Raw genomic sequence first — 27,573 nt, 5'->3', positions numbered from 1 at the left:
CATGTGTAGCCTACTCCGACGGACAAAGTGCCACGCATGCTCAGATCAAATTCCTAGACCAAAGCTATTGGCTACTAGCCTGAACGTAGTCCTGTCTTAACGAAATAACGTCATCACGTTATGTACAATCGGATTTTCCGACAACTTGGTCCGACCGTGTGTATGCAACATCACTTCCGGACCTCTTCCGGAATGAATCCGCCGGAATAACTCAGACGGATTTGGTTGTCGGAATCTCCGACCGTGTGTACAAGGGCTAACTGTATATGCGCAGCGGTCTTTCAAATGCAATTTTTTGGGAAAAAAAATACACTTTAATATAGATATAAAAAAAAATTAAAAATCAAACAGTAAGGTTAGTCCAATATTTTTGTATAATATGAAAGATAATGTTACGCCGTGAGAATCGTGATCTTTATTCGTTAACTAGTAGTTTACACAATAAAGATAAGGATGTTTGTTCTGTATTACTGGCAGGACCAACGGGTATTTTCTGTACTCGCCGAAATTGCAGCCACCACATCAGAGAACTGGTAAGGTACAATATATTAAATTTTTTTGTTTTGAGACGCTTTCTACCCTGTAATTATGGTGTCAATGTTATTATGTCCAGCCCCTGTATGTTGTTCGAGCACACTAGGCATAGGGGTATCCCTGCTAGGCAGGATATGATGGGCTCTCCTAGAACAAATGTTACTATCCCTAATGCATACATTTACTTTTTACTTCTGTAATTGTTTTGTAATGACAGGCACATCGTTTATTTATTTTTTTAAATCAATGCTGTTTAACATTATTGTCAATAAAAAACCATCCTCCAATAAGCAACAAGTTCTGTATGCATATACCCCCCACTTGTAAGCATGTTTGCATGAAGAGGGATTCCTTCAGGTCCCATTACTGCTCCATATTTATGATCCTCTTTCCACAAGTCTAATTGAAGTCAATGTAAAAATCAATGGGCAGGTGGGCACTACTGACACAGTCATGTCCCTAGAGCACAGAACTCGGCAATATACACAAGGGAGAATGGCAACAAAACAAAGCTTAATTATCTCTTGAAAACAAATTTAAGAAGAAAGAAAAAGAAATCAATGTGTTTCTTGCATATTTATCATTGCAGAGACAGATATAGATCTGGATAGCCTAGTCCATGCATACAGATCTCATAGCTCTTCCTTCGTTTTCTACAGCAAAAAGTTCTGGCATATGAATATGATGGGTTAGTGGAATAAAAAAAACTGAGCAGTCACCCTAAACAATCACAAGCTGGACTTCATTTTCTATAAAAATCAACGTTCTTTTCCAGTTTTTAGACATAAGCCCTAATTTCGCATTATAGTATTAGTATAACAGTGTAAATTTGCTGCCCCCTCAAAATAACTCAACACAGCCATTAATGTCTAAACCATTGGCAATAAAAGTGAGTACACCCCTAAATGAAAATGTCCAAAAATGAGCCCAATTAGCCATTTTTCCTCCCCGGGTTATTATGTGACTAGTTAGTGTTACAAGGTCTCAGGTGTAAATGGGGAGGAGGTGTGTTAAATTTGGTGTTATCGCTTTCACTCTCTCATACTGGTTGCTCTACATAAAGATGGCCTAGGCTATAAAGAAGACCCTGAAACTGAGCTGCAGCACTGTGGCCAAGACCATACAGCAGCTTAACAAGACAGGCTCCACTCAGAACAGGACTCACCAAGGTCGACCAAAGAAGTTAAGTGCACGTTCTCAGCGTCATATCCAGAGGTTGTCTTTGGGAAATAGACTTATGAGTGCTGCCAGCATTGCTGCAGAGGTTGAAGGAGTGGGGAGTCAGCCTGTCCGTGCTCAGTCCATACGCCGCACACTGCATCAAATTGGTCTGCATGGCTGTCGCCCCAAAAGGAAGCCTCTTCTAAAGATGATGCACAAGAAAGCAGACTAAGGACATGGATTGCTGGAACCATGTCCTGTGGTCTGATGAGACTAAAATAAACGTATTTGTTTCCGATGGTGTCAAGCGAGTGTGGCGGTAACCAGGTGAGGGGTACAAAGACAAGAGTGTCTTGCCTAGTCAAGCATGGTGGTGTCATGGTTTGGTGCTGCATGAGTGCTGCCAGCACTGGATAGCTACAGTTCATTGAGGGAACCACGAATGGCAACATGTACTGTGACATGTACTGCTGACAGCGCGAGGAGAAAAAAAAAAAGCCGATCACCGGCGGCCGTGAGAGAGACTTCAGTCCCGATCACGGCTAAGTCATCAGTGCCCACCTGCCCCCTGCCAGTGCAACCTACTTATAGTAAAAGTGCCACCCATCAGTACCACCCCTTAGTGCCCATAGTGCCACCCATTAGTGCCCACAGTGGCACCTATCAGTGCCCACAATCTGCCTCAACAACAGTGCTGCACCTCATATGCCACATATCCGTGCCCATCAGTGTCATCTACCAGTGCCCATCAGTGCCGCCCATCAGTGCCACCTATCAGTGCCCATCAGTCCCATCTATCAGTGGTACCTATCCCTGCCACCCATCCGTGCCCATCAGTGCCACCTTAACCATGCCTATCAGTGCCCACCAGTGCAGCCTATCAGTGTCCACCAGTGCAGCCTCATCAGCGCATTTCAATGAAAGAGAAAAATGACCCGTTTGCAAAATGTTATAACAAACTATTAAGCATGATTTATTTTTATTTTTTTGTTCAGCAAAAAATAAAACTCCCAGATGTAATTAAATACCACCAAAAGAAAGCTCTATTTGTGGGGGAAAAAATGATAAAAATTTCATTTGGGTACGGTGTTGTATGACCGCGCAATTGTCATTCAAAGTGCATCATCGCTGAAAGCTGAAAATTGGTCTGGGCAGGAGGGGGGTTTAAGTGCCCAGTAAGTAAGTGGTTAAGTCCCAAGGGCTTAAGGGTGATTTAATTGGCGGATTAATCCGCAGTACTCCTTGCATGAAACCCCGGACTAAAGAATGCATAGCAAGTGGTCTTTGAAATAAAATTGGTAAGACTGAGACTTGGCCCTTAACCACTTGCTTACTGGGCACTTAAAGCGGGAGTCCACCGGGACTCCGCGTTTTTTTTTTTTTTTTAAAAGCCAGCAGCTACAAATACTGCAGCTGCTGACTTTTAAAATAGTGACACTTACCTGTCCAGCGCGCCCGCGATGTCGGCACCCGAAGCCGATCTCTAGGTCGTCTGTCGGGTCCTGCCGCCGCCATCTTGGGTATGGGAATCAGGAAATGGAGCCTTTCGGCTTCATTTCCCGGTTCCCTACTGCGCATGCGCGAGCCGCGCTGCGCAATGAGGACGGTCCCCGCTGCCTCTGGGATCTGTGTGTTTCCCAGCAGGCAGCGGGGCACTTGCGGAAGGGGGCGGGCACTTGCGGAAAGGGGCGTAATGTACGCCCCTTTCCGCAGAGAGCTAGCCCGGAAGTGGGTGCAGTTACCTGGATTATCCAGGTAACTGCACCCCCCTCCCCCCTGAAAGATGCCAATTGTGGCCCCCGGAGGGGGGGAGGAATCCGATGAGCGGAAGGTCCATTTTAGGGTGGACCTCCGCTTTAAACCCCCCTCAGTCCCAGACCAATTTCCAGCTTTCAGCGCTGATGCACTTTGAATGACAATTGCGCGGGCATACAACACTGTACCCAAATGAAATTTTTATAATTTTTTTCCCACAAATAGAGCTTTCTTTTGGTGGTATTTAGTTACAGCTCGGAGTTTTATTTTTTGCTAAACAAACAAAAAAAGATGCAAAAAAAAAAAAAAAAAAAATCATGTTTTAATAGTTTGTTATAAAATTTTGCAAACGGGTCATTTTTCTCCTTCATTGAAGTGCGCTGATTAGGCGGCACTGATAGGCTGCATTGGTGGGCACTGATGGGCTGCATTGGTGGGCACTGATAGGCATAGTTAAGGCGGCACTAATAGGCACAGATAAGGCGGCACCGATGGGCACAGATAAGGCGGCACCGATGGGCACAGATAAGGCGGCACCGATGGGCACAGATAAGATGGCACGGATGGGCAAAGATAGGTACCACTGATAGATGGGACTGATGGGCACTGATAGGTGGCTCTGATAGGTGGCACTGCTGGGCACTGATGGGCGGCACTGGGTTGCAGCACCTTTGAGGCAGATTGTGGGCACTGTGGGCACTGCTGGGTGGCACTGTGGGCACTGTTGGGTGGCACTGACGGGGGGCACTTACTTTTTATTAGGGTGGCACTGCAGGGGGCAGGTGAGCACTGGCAGGGGGCAGGTGGGCGCTTGCATTGCTGGCCGTGATCGGGACTGATGTCCCGATCACGGCCGCCGGTGATCGGCTTTTTTTTTTCTCCTTGCGCTGTCAGCGCGAGGAGGAATACTAGCCGATTACCGGCTCCGTTATGTCACCTGATCAGCTGTCATTGGCTGACAGCTGATCACGTGATAAGGGGTCGGGATCGACCCCTTGCACGGATCGGTGATCAGGCGAGTCTCATGGACTCGCCGATCACAGAGCGCGCCCCTCAGGGGGCGCGCAGGCCGCTCGTACACGGGACTATGTCAATAGACGTAGTCCCGGAAAAGGAGATCCGCGCTGTAGCCGTCATTTGGCTATAGCGCGGATCTCAAGTGGTTAATAGTACTCAGGCCCAACTTCATCTCTACGCCTAACTGTAGAAAGGCAAGAATTCTGCCTATGATAGATCTCTGAGGGTGTCAACACCAGGAAATAGAAGCTTTCCAGACTCTATAATATATAGCTCTAGAAGCTGGCTTCCTAGCATTAATCAAAGTAAAGATAACTGACCGGATCAATAGCCAAGCCAAGTTAAATTTAGCGTTCGTAAAGTAGGATGGAATATCGGCCCCTGAGATAGCAGGTCTGGCCTTAGTGGGAGGTGCCGTGGACCCTCCACTGTCATCTTTACGATCTCTGCGTACCATGACCTTCTGGGCCATGCTGGTGCTATCAGAATTACCGACTTTCTTTCCAGCTTGATCCTGGAAAGAAGCAGAGGCAGCAACCGGATCGGGGGAAAAGCATAGATCAGTGAGAACTGATCCCAGGGGGTCACCAACGCATCTGTTCTGTACTCGAGTGGGTCCCTTGTCCTGGACACAAAGCTGACTAGCTTTGTGTTGAATCTGGACGCTAGAAGGTCTACGTCCGGAGTCCCCCATTTTTGGCAAACAGCTCAAAACACTTCGGGGTGAAGAGACCATTCCCCCGGGAATAACTGCTGGCGACTTAGATAGTCCGCCTGCCAATTCTCTACTCCCGGAATGAAAACTGCCAGTAGGCATGGGACATTCTCTTCTGCCCAAGTTAGAATCTGGTTCACCTCTCTCTCTGAGCTGAGAGACTTCTGGTGCCCCCTTGGTGATTGATATATGTCACAGTCGTGTCATTGTCGGATTGGATCCTGACAGGAATTTTTTTTTAACCTGGAGGTCCAGGTCTTTACAGCCAGATACACTGCCCGAATCTCTAGTATGTTGATGGGTAAGGTTCTTTCGGTTCCTGACGATCGTCCCTGGACAGTCGTCCTCTCTAGTACTGCTCCCCAGCCTGAAAGGCTGGCATTTGTTACTACCTTCCAGATAATTGGTCTGAAGGTTCTTCCCTTCAGCAAGTTCAGGGATAGTAACCACCAACTGAGGCTTTGGGACACTGTTGGGGACAGTCGCATTGGCAAATCCAAACAGACAGGATACTGCTTTGAAACAGTCTCGAATGGAATTGGGCATAGGGAACTGCTTCGAATGAAGCTACCATCTTTCCTAACAATCTCATGCAAAGGCAAATTGAAGGATCTTTTCTTGACCTGATCATCCTCACTAGCTCCTGTATGGAGCTGATCTTTGCAGGAGGCAAGAACACCCTCTTCTGGGCCTTGATCATGCCTAGATACTCCAGCCTCCTTAGTGGCTTTAAGGAGGACTTCTTGAGGTTGAGAATCCAACCCAAACTTCTCAGGTAACTGCTTGTAATGGCTACACCCTGTCTTAAGTGAGCCACTGACTGGTCTATTAACAATAGATCATCTAGGTAAGCCAAGACAGTTATGTCCTGTCCCAAACTTCTCAGGTAACTGCTTGTAATGGCTACACCCTGTCTTAAGTGAGCCACTGACTGGTCTATTAACAATAGATCATCTAGGTAAGCCAAGACAGTTATGTCCTGTCCCCTTAACCTGGCTAGAGGTGGGGCTAGTAACTTTGTGAATACCCCAGGTGCTGTAGCAAGCCCGAAGGGCAAGGCTACAAACTGAAAATGCTTCTTTTCTACCTCGAAAACGCAGAAACCTCTGGTGAGGAGGGAATATAGGGACATGCAGATATGCATCTCTGATGTCGATGGATGCCAGAAGTTCTCCTCCTTGTAGGATAGAAATGACTGACTTGATTGACTCCATGCGAAAGGAGCGGATCCTCAGGAACTGATTTAGATTCCATAGATCTAGAATTGGTCTGATATCTCCATTTGGTTTTGGCACTGTAAATAGGTTTGAGTAAAACCCCAAACCCTGCTCTTCTTTGGGAATCTGCATGATCACACCTTGAGCCAATAAATCGGTCCAATGCCAGCAACAGCGATTGACTTTTGGCTGGATCCCTGGGAACGTTTGATCGGAGAAAACGGCCGGTGGAAAATCTTGAAATTCTAGCTTGTATCCTAGGGATACAGTGGAGAGAGTCCATCTGTGCTGAATTTCCCTTTGCCAGACTTCTGAGTACCTCAGAAGTCTTCCCCCCCCACCTTGGTGAGGGGAGATGCCTTTTCATGACGAGGCTTTGGTATTCTGCTTTGCAGACTTGCGGCCCCAGGTCCTCCTTTGTGCCTGGGTTTGGCCCTGAGATCTTCCTGTAGGGTTTGACGGCAAAGGCTGTCGCCCCATGGCGCTGGGGAAAAAGTCTGTTTAAACAAAGGGCGTTTATATTTTCTCTTGACTGGCAAAAGAGTACTCTTCCCGCTGGAAATAGTTTGAATATATTTATCCAAACTATCGCCAAAAAGATGTTCTCCCTTAAAGGGGAAACCAGTTAGAAGATTTTTACAAGGCATTTAACCAAAGGGTCCTTCGCATGTGTATAAGCACAAGCACCAGACGTGATGCCTGGTGAATAGAATCCTTTATAGCATCTATGGCAAAGTATAATGCTTTAGGCAGCTCGGCCAACTCCTGAACTTGTTGTGCAGGGAGGTCTTTGAGGGCATCTGTGAACTGGTCCTTTAAGGACTGACAGATGCCTATGGATGCTATTGCAGGCTGAGTTACGGTCCCTGCTAAGGAAAAAGAGGATTTTAACAGACCTTCCAACTTTTTATCTGTTGGATCTTTAAGCATATGTGCATTGTCCACTGGACAAGTTAAACTTTTATTCATATTGGAAATCGCAGCGTCCACTGCTGGAACTTTCCATCTTAGTGAATTTTTCCTCCATAGGATAGAGATTTGAGAATCTTTTAGGAGGGGAGAAATGTTTATCCGGATGATCCCATTCGGAATAAATGAGCTTTTCAAGTAATGCGTGTATGGGGAAAAGCATGTAAAGGCTGTAAAGGTTTCAAGGATCCCAAGGAGGAGACTGGACCTTCAGCTAATTCTGTTAGGGGTAGCCTGAAAGTAGAGCGGACCATCTCTGTAAGGCTCTGTACTTCAGTTTGTGAAGGTGAAACTCCAAGTACTGTTTCCTCCGCAGAGGAATAACCGGTTTGTTTTTCTTCCCTATCATCTGCGAGTAACCTTGTCTTGTCCCCATAGTTCTTTAGGACCCTCCACTGACTGTAAAGAGTCTAAGGTGGGTGAGTCTAAGGTGATCTAGAACGCTTCCTATCCACCTGGATGGATGATGCGATTAAAGTCGCTAATCTTCCTTCTAAGCCCTGCAGGGCAGAGGAAAGTGCTCCTTCAGTCACGTATACAGGGGCTGAAGTGTCTGAAGCAGTTGCACCACCGCTAGCTTCCAATAACTCACCCTGGCTTGCCATGTGTGATCTCTCCGAAGAGGAAGACAGTATGGAGGAATGACTGGGGTTCCCAGCGCCTGGGGGTGACACCTAAGGTACCTTTACGGTAGGTCTGGAAGAAATAATGCTAAGCACAAAAGCAGAGGTACACACAATATTATCTGCTAAAAATAGTTCTAGCCAAACAATGCATGCTAACAGATCTTTTCCTGTACTGGAAATGCCAATTTTACACCCTTACGTGCCCTGCGCTAGATGTCTCTTAGTATAACAGACTCCTCTCCTCAGTGAAGGGTTTCCCTTTGTAACAGAGAGTGCTTTAAATGTGTAAGCCTCAGGAGGACCTGATTGGCATCCCCAGCGCTTCCCCCTCAGTAATCAAATGCTGCGTGGATGGACGTTGTGTGCCGTACACAGCATCATGTGACCCTACGGCCATGCCCCTCTGCATCCTCCGACAACCCCCACCCTCAGTTTCAATATGCCTAGATCGTGAGCACGAGCGGCATACGGGTCTGCATCATGCAGACTTGATAAGAAAGTGAAGCTAGCTGCTTCTCAGCCAAAAACAAACTGCCACTCAACAGCAGACTGGGATACCTATTAAAAAATGTAAGTAAAGACGCTGAAAGACCTCTATGAGAGGAGAGGGGAAAAGGGGGAGGAGAGGGGGTTCTGTCAGCATGCTGCTAAACTCTGCAGAGATTTCATGGTTTGGGATAACTTCTCCCCTCAGCTGCAAAGATAACCATCCAGCCTGCTAATTCCTTTAGGAAAAGTAAGAACCCCCTCCTCTGGACAAAACATCTATTTGGGACAGCGCTGTTCTATGGCATTTAGGCATATAAGGTTTTTTTCTTCTTTTTTTTTTTTTAAAAGAAAATGCATAACCTTTTTTTTTTTTTTACCTTATCCTTGCTGCAGGATACTGCTGAAACAGCAGATCCAAACTTCACCCATCACGGCAGGCTGCGTTATCACACGCTCAAAGACTGGGGCCCTTTTAATAGGGGTTCCGCTCCTTTGGGCCTTGTATATCACGCCTCATGACAGCTTTAGAAAAGCGTCCTGGTTCCTAGGGTCCAGCTCTCAAAGAGAAGCATTACAGGCAAAACCTGATTCTTGTATCAAGGTACCATCCTAAGGCCTCAGTGGCGAGGATGGATCTGGTTGTGGAGGTTCTTTAAATCCATCATGGATTCCTCTAGGAGCTCCTCAGAGCACATCTTCACTCGTGACCAACACCTTAGACAGTGGCGAAAGTCCTGCGCTCGCCTCCGACATCCTCTTCGCTGCTCAGCCTGGCCGCTGATTGGCTAGAGTGGATGGATTGAAAGCAGCGCAGCCATTGGCACTACTTTCCACAGTCGATCATGACCGTTCATCCGATCTTATTCGAACTGGCATTCATGAAAATTTTACTCGTACAATTCCAGATCGTTCGATTTTCAGTTAGTATAGTTAGAACACGTTGATTTTGTTAAAACATGGGGCATAATACTGAGAAAAGTCAGATTATGGAAAGGAAGTGGTTAGAATCAATCAAGCAATGTACTTCTCAATCTACAAATAAAAATCATAAAATGAAATGCATTGGTAGTTCCTTCCAAAGCTACACATAATAAGTATATAAAAACAGATACAGTGACTACAAGTAGTATTCAACCCCCTGCAGATTTAGCAGGTTTGATAAGATGCAAATAAGTTAGAGCCTTCAAACTTTAAAGAAGAGCAGGATTTATTAACAGATGCATAAATCTTACAAACCAAAAAGTTATGTTGCTCAGTTAAATTTTAATAAATTTTAAACATAAAAGTGTGGGTCAATTATTATTCAACCCCTAGGTTTAATATTTTGTGAAATAACCCTTGTTTGCAATTACAGCTAATAATCGTCTTTTATAAGACCTGATCAGGCCGGCACAGGTCTCTGGAGTTATCTTGGCCCACTCCTCCATGCAGATCTTCTCCAAGTTATCTAGGTTCTTTGGGTGTCTCATGTGGACTTTAATCTTGAGCTCCTTCCACAAGTTTTCAATTGGGTTAAGGTCAGGAGACTGACTAGGCCACTGCAACACCTTGATTTTTTGCCTCTTGAACCAGGCCTTGGTTTTCTTGGCTGTGTGCTTTGGGTCGTTGTCTTGTTGGAAGATGAAATGACGACCCATCTTAAGGTCCTTGATGGAGGAGCGGAGGTTCTTGGCCAAAATCTCCAGGTAGGCCGTGCTATCCATCTTCCCATGGATGCGGACCAGATGGCCAGGCCCCTTGGCTGAGAAGCAGCCCCACAGCATGATGCTGCCACCACCATGCTTGACTGTAGGGATGGTATACTTTGGGTCGTATGCAGTGCCATCCAGTCTCCAAACGTCACGTGTGTGGTTGGCACCAAAGATCTCGATCTTGGTCTCATCAGACCAGAGAACCTTGAACCAGTCTGTCTCAGAGTCCTCCAAGTGATCATGAGCAAACTGTAGACAAGCCTTGACATGACGCTTTGAAAGTAAAGGTACCTTACGGGCTCGTCTGGAACGGAGACCATTGCGGTGGAGTACGTTACTTATGGTATTGACTGAAACCAATGTCCCCACTGCCATGAGATCTTCCCGGAGCTCCTTCCTTGTTGTCCTTGGGTTAGCCTTGACTCTTCGGACAAGCCTGGCCTCGGCACGGGAGGAAACTTTCAAAGGCTGTCCAGCCCGTGGAAGGCTAACAGTAGTTCCATAAGCCTTCCACTTCCGGATGATGCTCCCAACAGTGGAGACAGGTAGGCCCAACTCCTTGGAAAGGGTTTTGTACCCCTTGCCAGCCTTGTGACCCTCCACGATCTTGTCTCTGATGGCCTTGGAATGCTCCTTTGTCTTTCCCATGTTGACCATGTATGAGTGCTGTTCACAAGTTTGGGGAGGGTCTTAAATAGTCAGAAAAGGCTGGAAAAACAGATAATTAATCCAAACATGTGAAGCTCATTGTTCTTTGTGCCTGAACTACTTCTTAATACTTTAGGGGAACCAAACAGAATTCTGTTGAATTGAGGGGTTGAATAATAATTGACCCTCTGAATAAACTTTTCACTATTTAAAAAAAAAATTAAACAAAGAAATAACATTCTTTTTTGCTGCAGTGCATTTCACACTTCCAGGCTGATCTACAGTCCAAATGTCACAATGCCAAGTTAATTCCGAATGTGTAAACCTGCTAAATCTGCAGGGGGTTGAATACTACTTGTAGGCACTGTACATATAAACAGACATACATTACAACATAAAATACATACATAAAATTCATTAGAATATACTCCACCCAATTCTGATCCTCTACATCAGTGATGGCGAACCTTGGCATCCCAGGTGTTTTAGAACTACATTTCACATGATGCTCATCTACACTGTAGAGTGCATGAGCACCATGGGAAATATAGTTCCAAAACATCTGGGGTGCCAAGGTTCGCCATCACTGCTCTACATCCATAATGAAAAAAACTACCAACAAATATTAGGACAACTTTCCTTGAAATTTATCTTAACCACTTCCTGCCCGGAGCACGCCGATGTACATCGGCAGAATGGCACGGACAGGCAAATGGGCGTACAGGTATTTCCCTTTAAATTTGCCGCCATGCCATCGCGTGCACGCCGCCGGCCAGGACCTCCGTGAGTCCCATCACGGGTCCCGCGGACTATCAACGTGTGGATACCCGCGATCCTCTCACGGGTAGAAAGAACGGGGGAGATGCTAAAGAAAAACCAAGCATCTCCCTGTTCTGCCTAGCAACAGTGACACTGATCTATACTCCCTGTGATTGGAGCAGAGATCAGTGCTGTGTAAAACACAGCCACGCCCCCTACAGTTAGCAACACACCCCTAGGACACACTTAACCCCTACACTGCCACCTAGCGGTTAACCCCTTCACTGCCAGTGTCATTTACACAGGAATCAGTGCATTTGTATAGCACTGATTGCTGTATAAATGATAATGGTCCCAAAAACGTGTCAAAAATGTCCGATGTGTCTGCCCTAATGTCACAGTCACAATAAAAATCGCTGATCGCGTCATTACCAGTATAAAAAAAAAAAAAATTATTAATAAAAATGCCATAAAACTATTTTGTAAAGCTATTACTTTTGTGCAAACCAATAAATAATCGCTTATTGAGTTTTTTCTTTTACCAAAAATATGTCGAATACGTATCGGCCTAAACGGAGGGAAAAAAAATATTTTTAGACATTTTTGGGGGATATTTATTATAGCAAAAAGTAAAAAAGAATGTGTTTTTTTTTTCAAAATTTACACTCTTTGTTTATAGCGCAAAAAATATGCCCCCACCATTGTGGCTCCAGTAGTTGCCCTCCTGTATACTTCCTATGGCTTTATGCACAACATTCTGTCCATTATACTGGTATACCATTTCTATGAACAACTCAGCAGAAAGATTAAAGACCCTAAATGTTAGGAGAAACGAACAGGTGAATAAACCCACCTGCACTCATACAACACATACAGCCCTGGCCAAAAGTTTTGAGAATGACTTAGTTTTTATGATGGCAATTTGCATATACTCCAGAATGTTATGAGGAGTGATCAGATGAATTGCAATTAAATTGCAAAGACCCTCTTTGCCATGAAAATGAACGTAATCTTAAAGAAAAACAAAAAACAAAAATAAAAACATTTCCACTGCATTTGAGCCCTGCCACAAAAGGACCAGTTGACATCATGTCAGTGATTCGCTTGTTCACACTGGTGGAAAGCCATCTTAACTGGTCTGACTTATGTCGGTCTGACTTTGAAAAAGATTCCTGCACTACTTTGATCTAACTTGGGCACAATTTCTACCCATGGATTTGAATTCCAGTCAGATCATCATCTGATTCAACTTGTGCTTTGAGGATCTTTAAGGGGAACCCCACACCAAAATGTAAAAAGAAAACCCTAAATATGGTCGTGGGGTCCCCCAAGACCATACCAGACCCCTCGGTTCGGTATGGATTTTAAGGGGGACACCCACGCCAAAATTAAAAAACAGCGTGCCCCCCCCCCAAAACGTATACAAATATTTTGCAGAACATGCAGCCAGGCAGGTCAGGAAAGGGGGGTGGGGGGGGCGAGATCTGGGAGTTTCCGATAAGCCCCCTGCCCGCACACTCCCACAACCACCGCCCAGGGTTGTCGGGAAGAGACCCTAAGCCCCTCCCACCCCCCATGTTTAGGACATGTAGCCGGGCATGGTCCAGGAGGGGGAAAGTGCTCACCCCCCCCTTCTCACCTGCTGGGCTGCATTCTAGGATAAGGGTCTAGTATGGTCTTGGGTTAGGTTCCCCCTTAACATTCATACCAGACATAAGGACCTGGCCTGTTATGGTCAGATCAAAGTTGGATCCCATTCATTGAAGTCGCATGGAAGTCGGACATTAAATCCTAGGGCAAAGTCGGTTTGAAGGTCGTCCAACTTCCATGTCGGAGTAGTGTGAACCCGGCCTAATACAGGTGTCAATGTTGACAAGGACAAGGCTGGAAGTCCCTCTGTAATGTGGTTTGAGTTAGAATAACAGATTGGAAGCTTTAAAAGGAGGGTGGTGCTTGAAATCATAGTTCTTCCTCTGTTAACCATGGTTACCCGCAAGGAAACACGTGTAGTCATCAATGCTTTTCACAATAAGCAATTCACAGGCAAGGATATTGCTGCTACTAAGATTGCACCTAAAATCAACCATTTATTGGATCCTCATGAACTTTTGTTGTGAATGCAGCTTCAGGGCACCCAAGAATGTCCAGCAAGCAAAAGGACTGTCTCCTTCAGTTGATTCAGCTGCGGGATTGGGGCACCACCAGTGCAGAGCTTGCTCAGGAATGGCAGCAGGCACATGTGAGTGTATCTGCATGCACAGTGAGGATGGCCTGGTGTGAGGAAGGGCAGCAAAGAAGCCATTTCTCTCCAGGAAAAACATCAGGGACAGACTGATATTCTGCACAGGGATTGAACTGGGGTAAAGTAATTTTCTCTGATAAATCTGGAGAAATCTGTCTGGAGAAGAAAAGGTGAGCGGTATCATCAGTCCTGTGTCATGCCAACAGTAAAGCATCCTGACACCATTCATGTGTGGGGTTGCTTCTCAGTCAAGGGGAGTGGCTCACTCACAAAAGAACACAGCCATGAATAAAGAATCGTGCAAAAACATCCTCCAAGAGCAACTTCTCCCAACCATCCGAGAACAGTTTGGTGATGAACAGTGACTTTTGCAGCATGGAGCACCCTGCCATAAAGGCAAAAGTGATAAGGGGAACAAAACATAAAAAATTTGGGCCCATAGTCATGAAGCTCCCCAGACCTTAATCCCATTGAGAACTTGTGGCCAATCCTCAAGAGGTAAGTGAACAAAAAAATCCCACAAATTCTGACAAAATCCAAGCATTGATTATGCAAGGATGGGCTACCATCAGTCAGAATGTAGCCCAGAAGTTGGTTGACTGCATGCTAGGGTGACAGAGGTCTTGAAAAAGAAAGGTCAACACTGCAAATATTGACTCTTTGTATAAACTTATGTAACATTGTCAATAAAAGCCATTGACACTTATGAAATTCTTGTAATTATACTTCAGTAAACCATAGTAACATCTGACAAAAAGATCTAAAAACACTGAAGCAGCAGACTTTGTGAAATTTTATATTTGTGGCATTCTCAAAACCTTTGGCCATGGCTGTATTATCAGCCTAAGGAAGGCTTGCATTCAAAGGTTTTGTCTTACCAGGACATATACTTACTAATGGAGGTCCTCCTAGGAAAATGGTTCCCTGCTTTTTAACGATGATACTTTCATCTGCCATGGCTGGAACGTATGCTCCTCCAGCAGTACAAGATCCCATCACTACTGCTATCTGTGAATAATATTTAACAGTAAGTCCGACAGAAACGGTCAAGCATTAGGCAAAATAACACAGTATAAAAACCAATAATAATGTATATATGCTTAAACACACAATCCTTTTAAATCCTTGGGTTTTGTTAACATTTAGAGAGAACCTAGGAGGAGAGTACCATCAAAGCGGTCACTGTTGGCATAGCATTTTAAAAAGTGCAGATTTTGGGACTTCTATTGTCATTCGAGATTTATCGGATCACCATAATTCGGAATAGGCATAGAGAACAAGGGTTTTGATTTTTCAGATTTCATTACTGCATGATGGTTCCAGATCAGAAACTGGCTAGGTATTTATAAAGAATCAACATGATGGATTATCACGGTACCATAAAAGGAATTCATACACTTCATATTTTTCAATCAATTTATTTTACAAAAATTAATACATAGAAAAGTCAAATGGAGCTGTTCTCGTAAGGTTCAATAGTAATAGTTACAATAGATGTCAAAAAGATGGTTGACGCGTTTCACATTTCTGCTTCTTCAGAACCAAATATTTTTTGACTTGTAACAGAAGAATCTTAATTGGAGAAATAGGAGGAGATATAACCACTCTCAATGATATCTATGACTTGTGTCCAGGTGAGAGGAAAACACAGTAATCTCTATTATTACAAATATAATGACCCTCATCAAAGAGAGCGTTGTAACTTACATATTGTAAACCCAGCCAGGCAGCCCACATATACATCCCAGACGGAAAAAAATATATATCTCAGATGGAAATTCCAAGGTTGGTGGAGACAGTTGATCCTTATCGCTGTAGGATAGGCGGCTCTTGCCAGGAATTTGGGGCACTTGGGTTGCTGCTAGATCGAGATCGGGAGTACAACACCTGTGTGTCAGAAGAGAAAAGGACTGGTGATTCGTTGTTCAAGATGAATATTCTGCTTAGATCGTCTGCAAGTTGGTTCTGTACTGCTGGGACATATACCGCTTTCAGGTCTGCCAGATGTATCTGATTTCAGTCAAGGATAGGGCACACTACCTTCATGAGTGTGCTGCTCTTGGTACCACCTTGTCTCTGAATGTAATTTATTGCCACTGTGTTGTCCATGCGTAGCAGGACACTTCTCCCTCTGAGGAATGGGCTGAACGTAGGAGGGCCTGCAAAGCAGCTCTGAGCTCCAGGATGTTGGAGGCTATGCCCTGCGGTCGGAAAATCCAACGTCCCTGTGCTGCATGATCCCGATAGTGGGATCCTTGTAGACTGGCATCTGATGTGATCATTTCCAGGTGGGGAGGAGCAATGGGCCAATGGCATTTGAGGTTGCTGACCTGTGTCCACCACCATGCAGATTGTTTCATTGATTTGTTGATAAAGATATGTTGACTCATTAATGTTTTATTCCATTGTTTCAGGAACAAATTCTGGAATATCCTCATATGCCATTGGGACCATTGGAAAGGTGGCAGACATTGATCCCAAGATGCTCAGGCATGTTCTGGCAGGTAGATACATTGCTGTCATCAGTCTCTTTATCTTCTGAACTAACGGCCCTATTTTCTCTTGGGGAAGTCCTACAGTGTTGGAGTTGATGCTTAGTTCTGCTCCCAGGAGGTTCATTCTCTGAGCCGGACCCAAGCTGCTTTTCTTCCAATTTATTATCCACCCAAATTGTTGTAGTGTGGAGATTAGTATTTCTCGATGGTGGAGTAGAGACTGCTGGCTGTCAGCTAGGAGGAGGATATTGAGAGATTCCTCTCTCCACATGACTGGAGAGAGGAAGAAGAGAGGCTGCCTTCAGAACTTGCCTTATATCGAGACCACTGAACAGATCATTATCCTGAAAGATCGCTAAGGGATGGAGTGCTGACCCAGCTGAGGAAGGCTGACCTGGATGTTGTCCACTGATCATTTATATATGCTTCATTTCATATATTTTCTGGTAAGCGCATTCAACTTTTGGTGACGGGCACTTCACGCGCTTTGGAAAGTGTTGAACCACTGGGGTGTTGTCATCTGAGGACATCTACGTCCGTTATTTGGATTCACCTATGAACTTTTTTTAGATTGGACTCTTTTTCTTTTTGTCACTTTACACAGCATTTGAGGTCTTATTGCTCAATTGTATTATTGTTTATATATTTAATTTTATTTAGTATTTTATCTTATGTTAGAGGGATTGGCGCAGCCTTACATATATTTTGTTGCTGTTGGGTGCTATATCGCATTTATTGCTGCTGCCTATTTTGTTAGTTTGTTAATTTCACATTGTTTCTCCTAGCGCGGTCTATACTTTTTCTATTAGGAGGAGGATATTGTTGAGATAATGATGGACTCTTAGTCCCTTCTCACAGATATGCCATCACTGGTAGTAAAATTTTTGCGAATGTTCTGGGAGCAGTCGATATTCCAAACAGGAGGCTCTGGAATTGAAAGTGTTGCTGTCCTACTACAAAACATAGGTATGTTTGAAAGGCTTGGTGTATAGGAACATGTAGATAGGCGTCTGACAAATCGATTGCTAGCATCCAATCTTTTGCATCCATTGCCAGTAATATGGATTGGAGGCTCTCCATTTTGAAGAATTCAACTAAGATCTTTTTGTTGAGGGTCTTTAGATCTAGTACTGGTCGTAGGTCCCCCGTCTTCTTCTTTATGAGAAAAAGTGGAGAATAAAACCCTGTGCCTCTCTGGTCCAGTGGAACTTCCACAATCGCTTGTTTTTGTAGTAACTCTAGGATGTACTTGGTTAAGAGATCTTGCTTTTGCAGAGATGATTGAACTCTGGTAGCTTGGAAGTGATCCTTGGGGATTCTGGATTTGAATCTCCACTTGTGACCTGCGTGGATGTTGTATATTGTCCACGGATCTTTTATATTATCTGCCCAGACCTGCGGGAATAGCCTGAGCCTGGCTCCCACCATCGTGGGCTGGGCAGTCGTGCCTTCAAAATGATTTTTGCTGATCCCCTGTAATGGGGGTTTTCGATTTTTGCATACTCAAGAAAAACGATTGGGTATTTTGCTTGAATTCTTTACCCGGTCTGAACGATCTCGCCTCCCTATACCTTTCAGGAAGATTGCTTTGGCCTTCTGTCAGAAATATTTAGGCCCGACTTACCGCCTGTGACTTTTGAGATAGCCGAGTCTAATTTGGAGCCAAAACAAGCTGGTCCTGTCATAGGGTATTTTGCACCAGGTAGTCTTGGAAGCAGCATCCACAACCCAGGGCTTTAACTCCAACGCTCTTCTGGACATAACTGATGCCAACGTGGATCTTGCTGATGATCTTATTATATCTACTGATTCCTCTGCCACAAAGTCTCCTGCTAAGCGATGTTCCTGGAGAGCAGATACGATTTGCTCTTGGATGGCTACTTCCAAAAGTAATTTCTGAATGCTGAAGGTCCAGCTAGTGATCGCTTTACCGACAGCCGCTACAGTGATTGCTGGTCTGCAGGCACCTCCCCCCGCCGAGTAGGCTTTTTTAAGGTCATGGTAAATTTTTCGATCTAATGGGTCCCTAAAGGTTACTGTGTCCTCAATTGGCAAGGTTACATGTCTAGCCAGGCGCATTAGAGATACGTCCACCACTGGTGCCGAGATGAGAGGGTTTACGTTTGGTTCCCTTAGTGGGTATAATTTTGCTAGCCTTTTGTAAAGGCTAGACTTTGTCAGGCTTTTGCCATTCGTTTTATTATATCTTCTAGCTCGTCAATAAATGGGAAGGTCTCGGGATCCCTTTTAAAATTTGAGAAGTATTTTCTAAGTTTGCGAGGAGTTTCCTTTGACTCCTCCCAACCAATTGCCTCCTTTATCGACTTTGAGAAATGATCTATTAAGGTAAAATCAAACCCAGTGGATACCAGTGAATCTTCTTCATCCGATAAATTGTCTGATTTTTGAGGGATACAGGAAGCTGCCGTTGAGGTGCTTTGAACTGGTCAATTCAGTTCTATGGTGGATACTTGCAGAATTGACTCCTTTACGGATTCTCTGATTACATTTGATACTTCCCTTGCATCCATCTCTTTCTCCCTGGCTGCCTCTTAAAAGCAGGCCTGGCATGCTAATTTTTTCAGGGAGGGCCTGCGCTCCGCATACCCAGCAAGCATTAGCTACAGGACAGGTACAGTGGCTATCATGAGCTTGGTGAGTTGATGATGATTTTTTGTGGGAATGGTGGTGCTGGAGGAGGCCCTTGGCCGACTTATTCTGGAGCGTGAATGCTCCCTGCGTTTAGAGCGAGATGATCTCGATGACCTGCCAGGGCTATCAGGATAAGATGATGTTAGTGACATGGCTCTCTTTTTCTCCTCTTTACTACTTAATAATCATGACGCCCCTTACCTTAAAGGATGTGGAAGGTCTGCTGGAGCAGAGGCCTCCATGAGCAGAGGATAGTATACACCCAAGAAAAAAGGTAAGATTAATACCAGTGAGGCAAAAGCAGGGGGCCATTCTAAGCAGGAACATACCAGGAGAAAGAAGAGCATGCTCTACCAGTGAAGATTCGTGGGTACTAAGTGGCAGCAGAGAGCACGGACATGCAGGCTGGAAGCGTGAGCAGCTTTCTGTGAGATTGCATAGAAACAAGCCGGTTTTTAAATACGCTGCCGTCGAGGTGGAAGTGACGACAGAGCCGTGCATGCGCCACAGCAATTTGCGGAACCCGGCGCCATCTTCGGAAACGGCGAGAGAGAAGAAAACGCTCATGTCACTTCCAGGCCACACATGTGCAGAGCCAATCGAGGCTGCCATGTTGAGGAGGGCAAGGAGACTGACGAAAAAGAAGGCTCAGCAAGCGGAGAGAGGAGAAATAAACAAGAAACATGGAAATGAAGAAAGGGCATGCATATAGAAGACACAGGGGAAAACACAAGACAGAGTAAAAAGGTAAAGCGGAGGTCGTTGCGGTTAAGCCAAGCCCGTTTAAGGCTTGAATGACACCAGAGCATGTAGACCCCTGAGATAATCAAAGTGGGGTAGGTTCCCCGCATAAAGCTCATTTAAAGACTGTACCTAGATGGGGCGAAACGGTAAGGGGTCCAAGCTTTATCCAGTCAGTCCTAACAGGCGAGGGGGGGGGGGGGGGGGGATGCAGCGGTGGACTCCACTTCAAAACTTACAGCTAACCAGTCCTATCAGGTTGTGGGGGCAGAGTCACAACCCCAGTGTGTGTGCTGCCATGATGTGATAGGAAAGTGGTCTTGCACACCTGGGCCACTGACACCTGATGGAGGATGGCCCAATATACTACTACACACCTGGTAGAGAATCTCTCCCTAGAAAAAAAAAAAAAGGGATTTTGCCCTATAAACCATAGGCATCAATAATAAACTGGCAGATCCACTGCTAAATATTCGACCTGGATGCTGCCTGCCCTTCCAGGGCTCCTCTGGCAGCACAAAGCAGGATTTCTGACCCGTGCCGATAGTTCGGGTGCTCAGGATCTGCTTGACTTATCTCTAGAGTATGTAGCAATCTATCTCCCGCTGACTGTGGATTAGGAGAAAATTAAAGGCAAGACACTGTCCTGATTCAAGTGAAAACTATAAACCACACTAGGCAAATAAAGATGGATGAGGAAGCATCACCACCCTATCATAATGGGAGACCAAGAACGGCTCCTTGCATGGAAGGGCCGCCAGCTCTGACGCTCTACTTAGTAAAGTTATAGCAACCAAAGAAGCCATCATTTGAGATTAAGGACTAACAGAGTCTCCCAATTGGTTCAAAAAGTGGCCTCTGCAAGGACAGTCAAGATTAAATTCAAGTTCCAAGGACACAAGAATGGCCTGACATGCGAGACTGTCTACATTACATGCTGTATGAAGTATGAATAGGAGTGAGAAACGACGGCCTCTGGAAAAAAAATGGATAGTGACGAACTCTGACCCTTAACAGTACTTAAGGCCAATATCTTTTACCCTACGGATTGGAGAAAGTAAAAGAAAAAGTAAATATCCCACTCGCATATTTCTGTGGGTGCCACTTCCTGGCTTCACCCCAGGCAAGCCCTGTAATTGAAATCCCTGAAGCTGGCTTTCTGGGGCTCAACAGTGCAGAGATACAGGACCCGTTGGGTCCCCCTGGACTGGGAGTGTCCCAGGAGCGACTCCTGCAAGACTCGCTATGCGAGTGTACAAGGCTAACACTACTATCAGTGTTACCACCTCCCAGTTTCTTTGCAAAAGATGTGGCAGAAGTTAAAATGAAGGGAAAGCATCAAATAAGGGAGAACTGGTCCCTAAGGTGTTACTAGTGCATCTACCCCTATTGCCAGTGGGACTCTTGTCCCGGACACAACCTGTTGCAACTTGTTGTAGAACTTGAAATCTAGTAAATCCATCTGCAGAGTTCCCCCTGCCACTATTCTATACCTGGAATATGCACTGGGGATCGAGACAGCACTTGTTGTACTGTCCTAGACAGAATGTGGTTCACCTTCCTAAGCCGCATGACTCCTGGTGCAGCCCTGGTGGTTGATATATATGCCCCTGCAGAGGCATTTCCAGATTTAATCTACAACTGGTTTGTCCAATAATCCAGAGCAAGGCGTACTAGTCAAAAGTTCCAAGATATTGATGGGTAGTATTCTCTCCTGTGGAGACCAAGTCCACTGAACTGTAGCCACCTTTAAACCAACTGGAGAGACTAGCATCAGTGGTTATTAACTTCCAAACCCCTAAAAATAATAATTTCACCTTTTCCAGATTCCAAACCATCAACCACCAATTTTAGCCCTGCAATATCCCAGGAACAGAGTCCTCCGGAAATCCAATGCCTTGATCTTCAAGTTCCAGACACAGAGAATGATCCTCTAAAAAAGACCTGGAGCAGGACTGCAAGTAAGGAAAGTTCTTCGACCTAGATACAACTACCTCCTGCAGAAATGTATCGAAGGAAACCCTGGAATTGACTGTTTCTTGAGCAAAGATTATCAAAGTATACAGAGATTGATACCCCCTGTGTCTTCAGTAAGTCCAGTACCAAGGCTAGGAGCTTTGTGAACCCTCAGGAGCTGCGGCCATTCAGAAAAAAGAAAAAAAAAAAAAACGACTTTCCACTGCAATTACAGAAATATTTGATGAGCCTGGAAATAAACTGGCAAATGAAGATATGCGTTTACTGATGATTATTGACCCCAAAATCTACCTCTTGTAGAGAGGTCATTACTGAACAGACCGAGACTATCTGAAACAGAAGGATCTCAAGACAGACCTCATGTCCCTATTTGGTTTTGGAACTGCCACCATTTAAATTGTTTTACAATAATGAGCCCATAACTTCTGCTCCAAGAGCCAATACAAGGCAAAAGACTGATGACACTGTGGCAGACCCAAAGAGCCCCAAGAGGTGTACTTAACCATCCAGGTTTCTGCTGGCTAAAGATGGAGCGAACCACCTCAGACTGCCCTAAAATCTTCTGGTCTGAGATACTCTCAAAACACAGCCGCCTCAGATGCCTCCCTCACTTAGGAGGGGAAAAAAGCTTACAGCCCCTGGTATTCCTGGGCAATCTCCAATCCAAGCACTAACCAGGCTTGATCCGAGATCAGGTGCCTCAGTGGCTCAGATACCCCTGACACCATTGGTCCAACAGGAGACGTGAACACCGCCACATCACTGGACCCGACTCCTCCCAGCCGCCTCTCCCTTCTGGAGACATTTATCTGGTCTAACAGGTAAATAATGTAGCGACTATATTAGCCAAAAACTAATATGCAGTTCCCTAAGGATGCAGGTCTAAAACAACTTTGGTCTACCGCTATACAACCTCATAGGTATGCAAGTATGCAAACATGTAGGTTTATAAGTATTCTTGCTGTTCATGCATTTATGTATGCAGTATAATGCAAATAAGCACATATCTATACAATTTAATGTAAATAAATACACATTTATGCAGTTCAATGCAAAAAAAAAAAAGTATGCAGTTTCAAGTTTATGCAAACATGTGCTCATGCAAAGGTGTTTATGCTAGTAAGCAAGCATGCGTTTATTAAAAAAATTCAAAATGTGTTTATGCAAACGTGCTTATGCAGGTATGCAAAACATGTGTTTACATGCAAATGTGTCTATGCATAATGCGTCTATGCAAACATGTTTTTGCCAACATGCCTTTAAGCAATTTGCAAGCATGCCCCTGCTCAACTGCACCAGGCCCTATACTAGTTTTGCAGGATTAGCCAAACACATATGGATACAAAGCAGCCTCTATGCTGCTTCAGAACAGCGGGGGAAAAAAATAAGCTCCTGCAGACACAACTCCTTAAAGTGCACCGATGCCCATGTTTTTTTTTTTTCAAATGTGTTTCTTCGAACATACGTTTAAGCAACAAGTTTGCAAGCATGTATACTATGCTGAACCTGCTCAACTGCACTTGGTCCCATACTAGTTTTGCCAGATTAGCCAAGCACATATGCAGCCTTATTTCCTTATTCCTGCTTTAGAGCTGCCTGAAAGTAAGCAGGAGACACATTACTCTGGAGACACATCATCTTAAAGTGTACCGATGCCTGTACAGTGGTGTATCGACTGACAAAAATGGCCACCCCTCCACTTCCTGCCTATATAGAAATAGGCCATACTGAGCAAGCCTGCACCCTCTAGTGGCTGGAGGAGAAACTGCAGCCCAACACTCCTAAGAAGCACACAGAGCACGATTAAACAGCACACTGCCCCTAGTGGCAACAGAGAAAAGATCAGTCCGATTTGTTTTGTTTTTTTACTTAAAAAAAAAAAAAAAAACTGCAAAAATGCAGGCTTACCATTCCTGCTGCAGGACTGAGCATAACAGGAGTAAAATCTATACCCATCGCAGAAAGCTCGGTCATAAAAGACCTCCAGGGACTGGGTCCCCCTTAATCTGGGGTCCACTCCCCTGGACCTGTATAGCACCCTGGAGGAAAGCACACTGGTCAGAACAAACACTGCACAGGGTCCAGCGCCATAAGGCCGCATTACAGGTAAACCTTGAGGAATCTTCTCTCCTATCCAATGAGGCCCGAGTACCATCCATTTTGGCTGACAACTTTTCTTGAATGGATCCGATTGAAGCCCACGATTCTTAAGAGAACCGTCCAGACCTCCAAGTATGCTCCAAGAGCACATGTATCACATCAGTGACCATTCCACCTTACAGACACTGGCAAAACAAAAACCTGAAGTACTTCCTGTGTAGGAGGGGTTATATAGGGGAGGACTTCCTGTTTGATTGATCTACCAGTGTCCATTCACCTACAGGTGGACTATAACCCAAGTAGTTATTATAATAACCGGCCCTGTGTCCTGTGATGTACGATAAAAAAATTGGATTATTATTTTTTTTCCCCCATCTTTTTTTAGATGGTCAGTAATGGCAGACCTATACTTCTCCCATGACAAGGCCACTTTAGTCACTTGATTACCAATAGATAGAGTGAGCTAAGTGTATGGGAGGCAGGTGGGTCACATGCTCCTCTATACCTGAAATTACTGGATATTTCACATAACTTTAGGGAGAGGAGTATAAGCACAGTGACGGGGTAATTAAATGAACACGTTCAATTTGTTTAACAGTAAAAATGTCATACGAGTGCCGTCACTGCCATTTTTTTTCTTAAAATGCTAGTTCCCTGGTTGTCATGTAAAACAACTTGCTTCAGTGCTACTGGAGTCAATGATCAAGAGCAAGTATGCACAGAGGAAAGCCAAAACCTCTTACATGCATACTTGTCCTGGGTCAGCAACTTAACATATGTAACAAAATGGGTCAGCAAGACAATCAAGCAACTAGTATTTTCAGGAGGAAAAGTCAACAATGGAAACCTCCATGTTTTTATCACAGAAGATAAAGGGATCTCTCACAGCTTCCTTCCATTATCTAGACCAGCAACAGATTGTAAATTTGATCTGTCTCAGTATACCATTGAACAATGAGGATTGTATCTAGTTACCTGAGAGATCCTTTGTGACGACATCTTTGCTTGATTGTAGAAGATTCTACCAAAATGATCTCTATCTGGAAATACATCTGCTTGACGAGGTAGGTTTGCTCCTCCAGAATCCACTGCAATGTAATTGTAAGATGTTGTCAGATAACCCATGTATGTCCCACATAAATGGTCTAGAAAAGATCATGATCATCTTAAGAATATGGAATAATGGCTGGATTGTTCAAGTAATGGGTTGATTTGCCAAAGGCAAATAAACAGTTCACTTTGCAAGGGAGTTATCCGCAGAGCTTAGTGAATGGATGATGGAAGTCTGCAGAACTTCACCTCAATCAAAAATGCAGGTTTTTTTTTTTCTCTTGTATGTGATTGGGTATTCTTTGCAACAGGGAATTTTATCACATTCACTAACCTCTGAGAAAAATGTCACCGGAAAGTTACTTTGCCTTTAGTAAATCAACCCCAGAGTATCAAGCAGGGCTGCATGGCATGCTGCTTGAAGTGAGACCATGCAGTGGCAGACACACTGGGTGCAGAGGGTTATTTCTATGCTATGGTTTCAGACACCTTAAAGCAGAGCTCCATCCAAAAGGTGAAGCTCCACTTGTCTGCCCCCTCCCTCCCTCCTCACATTTGGCACTTTTTGGGGGGGATAGGGGAGCGGGTACCTGGTTGTGACAGGTAGCTGCTCCCACTTCCACATGCGCAGTAGGAAACCAGCAGGAAAAGGCGCAAGGCTTCGGTGTCGGTTTCCTTTAGCCAAGATAGCGGCACCAGCACCCAAGAGCTGATTCAAGAATCGGCTCGGGTGAGGCCATTGCTGGATGCCTGGACAGGTAAGAGTCCTAATAGTAAAAGGCAGAAGCTACAGTATTTGTAGCTGCTGACTTTTAATTTTTTGGGGAGTGGGCAGAACTCCTCCATGGCTCAGCATACAGCTCAAGATACTTCATTTTCAGGGGTACTTCTATTTGTAAAAGGAAATACACCATAATGATTAAGAGTTTTATCAAAATACCAAAAATGTTTATGTACAATGGAGGGCAATAAGTGTAAGCATGTCAAAAGAAAAGATAAAATGACCAATACCAGGAGATGTTTTTTTGATAAAGTTTATACAAATGCTGCTTGGTATTTTTAATCACTTTCTTTAACCGCTTGCTGACCAGTTCACTTCGACATATGTCGGCAGAAGGGCACTTTCAGGCAGATTAAGGTACCTGTACTTTGCCCTTTAAGAAGCGGTTTGCGGACGCATGCGCCACGACCTCTGGGAGTGTGATCGCAGGTCCCGCAGACTCAATGTTCCCGGGATATCCGCGATCGTCTCACGGTGAGGAAGAATGGGGAAATGCTGATGTAAACAATGGACAATTTTGGCCCTAGCGCTATATTAGCCTTGGATGCCATTAAAGCCTTTGATAGCCTGGAATGGGATTATCTCTGGGGAGTGCTGGAGTGATTCGGCTTTGGCCCTTTATTTATTAGATGGGTAAAATTACTCTATAACGAGCCTAGGACAAAAATAAAAATGGGCACCGCATTTTCCAAGGCATTCCAGTTAGAGAGAGGGACGAGAGAGGGATGTCCCGTCTCCCCTCTTGTTTGTCTTGGCTATGGAACCCCTGGCGATCCTGACGAGATCGTGTTCGGATATCCAGGGATTCTGGCGTAGGTTGGGGGAAGATAAAATTACTTTGTTCGTGGGATGATGTCCTGTTTTTTTATTGGGACATAAATTCTACCTTAAATAATGTGATACAGATGATGGGGGAGTTTGGGCAACAATCTGGTTTAGTAATTAACTGGAGTAAATCAGCACTTTTACCATTAACCAGATCTGGGGATCAATTATTACCCACAATCCCATGACTGGACGTGGTGACTAAGCTGAAATACTTAGGTGTTTGGATCTCTGGTGAAGTAAATCATTATGTCAGTGAGAACTTAGTACCACTACTAGCGAAACTGAAACAAAAAGTGAATATTTGGTGTTGTCTTCCTCTCTCCGTGGCAGGACGCTGAAATTTAATTAAAATGATTTGGCTCCCACAAATATTATACATTTTACATAATTCTCCAACTTGGATTAACCAGAAATGGTTTAAGAAATTAGAATCGCTATTCCGGGATTTAATCTGGAAGAAGGGCCAAGCCCGGATTAGCTTGCAAACAATGCAACTTCCTGCTAGGGGGGGGGTGGCAATCCCACTCCCGAGATTATATTTTTTGTCAGCCCAACTCCAACACCTGGCTGGGGCTGGGATCCAAGGTAGAGAGTGCCCAAATAATAAAATGATGATTGAGAGAGCACCCCACAATCTATTAGTTGAGGTATTGGAGGCCAACTCATTTGTCCATAGGTGTCCCACCAGCGCCTTAATGAGGAAAGTGTGGCAGGTAACAAAGTCGCTCATGGGATACATGGGGGTGACTGATTATACCCCCCTATGGTATAATGGAAATTTGGCCGAGTTAAGTAGTATAGATAGACCTCGGGAATGGGAAAGGCATTGAATTAGCAGGTTGACGCAACTGTACAAATGGAATCCTATGAAATCATTTGAAGACCTTAGGCAAGAATTCAGCATCTCGAACAGGGCATTTTATAAATAAATATTTACAGATCAGGCATGGAATCCAAGCCCAACTCAGGTCGTCAACTATCAAGAGGTTTGAAATTCCCTTACTCCAGGGACTTGTCGAACGAGCACAAGTGAAAGGCTTGATTTTTAAATTATATATAAAGCTTAGGGACAAAGTCCTAAAGGGAGAGGGACCCGATAAGAGCAGGGAGGGATGGGTTAGAGATG

The 27,573-nt window shown here is 44.6% G+C and overlaps 1 protein-coding gene across 1 annotated transcript in view; it reads right to left on the bottom strand.

Moving 5' to 3' along the window:
* Positions 1-27,573, bottom strand: part of MCCC2 (methylcrotonyl-CoA carboxylase subunit 2) — a 156,760-nt gene that overhangs the window by 95,491 nt on the left and 33,696 nt on the right. The window contains exons 6-7 of the mRNA XM_077462494.1: positions 24,764-24,876; positions 14,718-14,831 (exon numbers count right to left, since the gene is read on the bottom strand). Coding sequence (XP_077318620.1) covers positions 14,718-14,831; positions 24,764-24,876 — 227 coding nt within the window. The remainder of the gene's footprint in view (positions 1-14,717; positions 14,832-24,763; positions 24,877-27,573) is intronic.

This window comes from Lithobates pipiens, unplaced genomic scaffold (genome assembly GCF_037356315.1).
Source record: "Lithobates pipiens isolate NorthernLeopardFrog02 unplaced genomic scaffold, aLitPip1_a1.2 Scaffold_3, whole genome shotgun sequence".
Lineage (NCBI taxonomy): Eukaryota > Metazoa > Chordata > Amphibia > Anura > Ranidae > Lithobates > Lithobates pipiens.
This window is presented reverse-complemented; position numbering and strand designations above follow the sequence as displayed.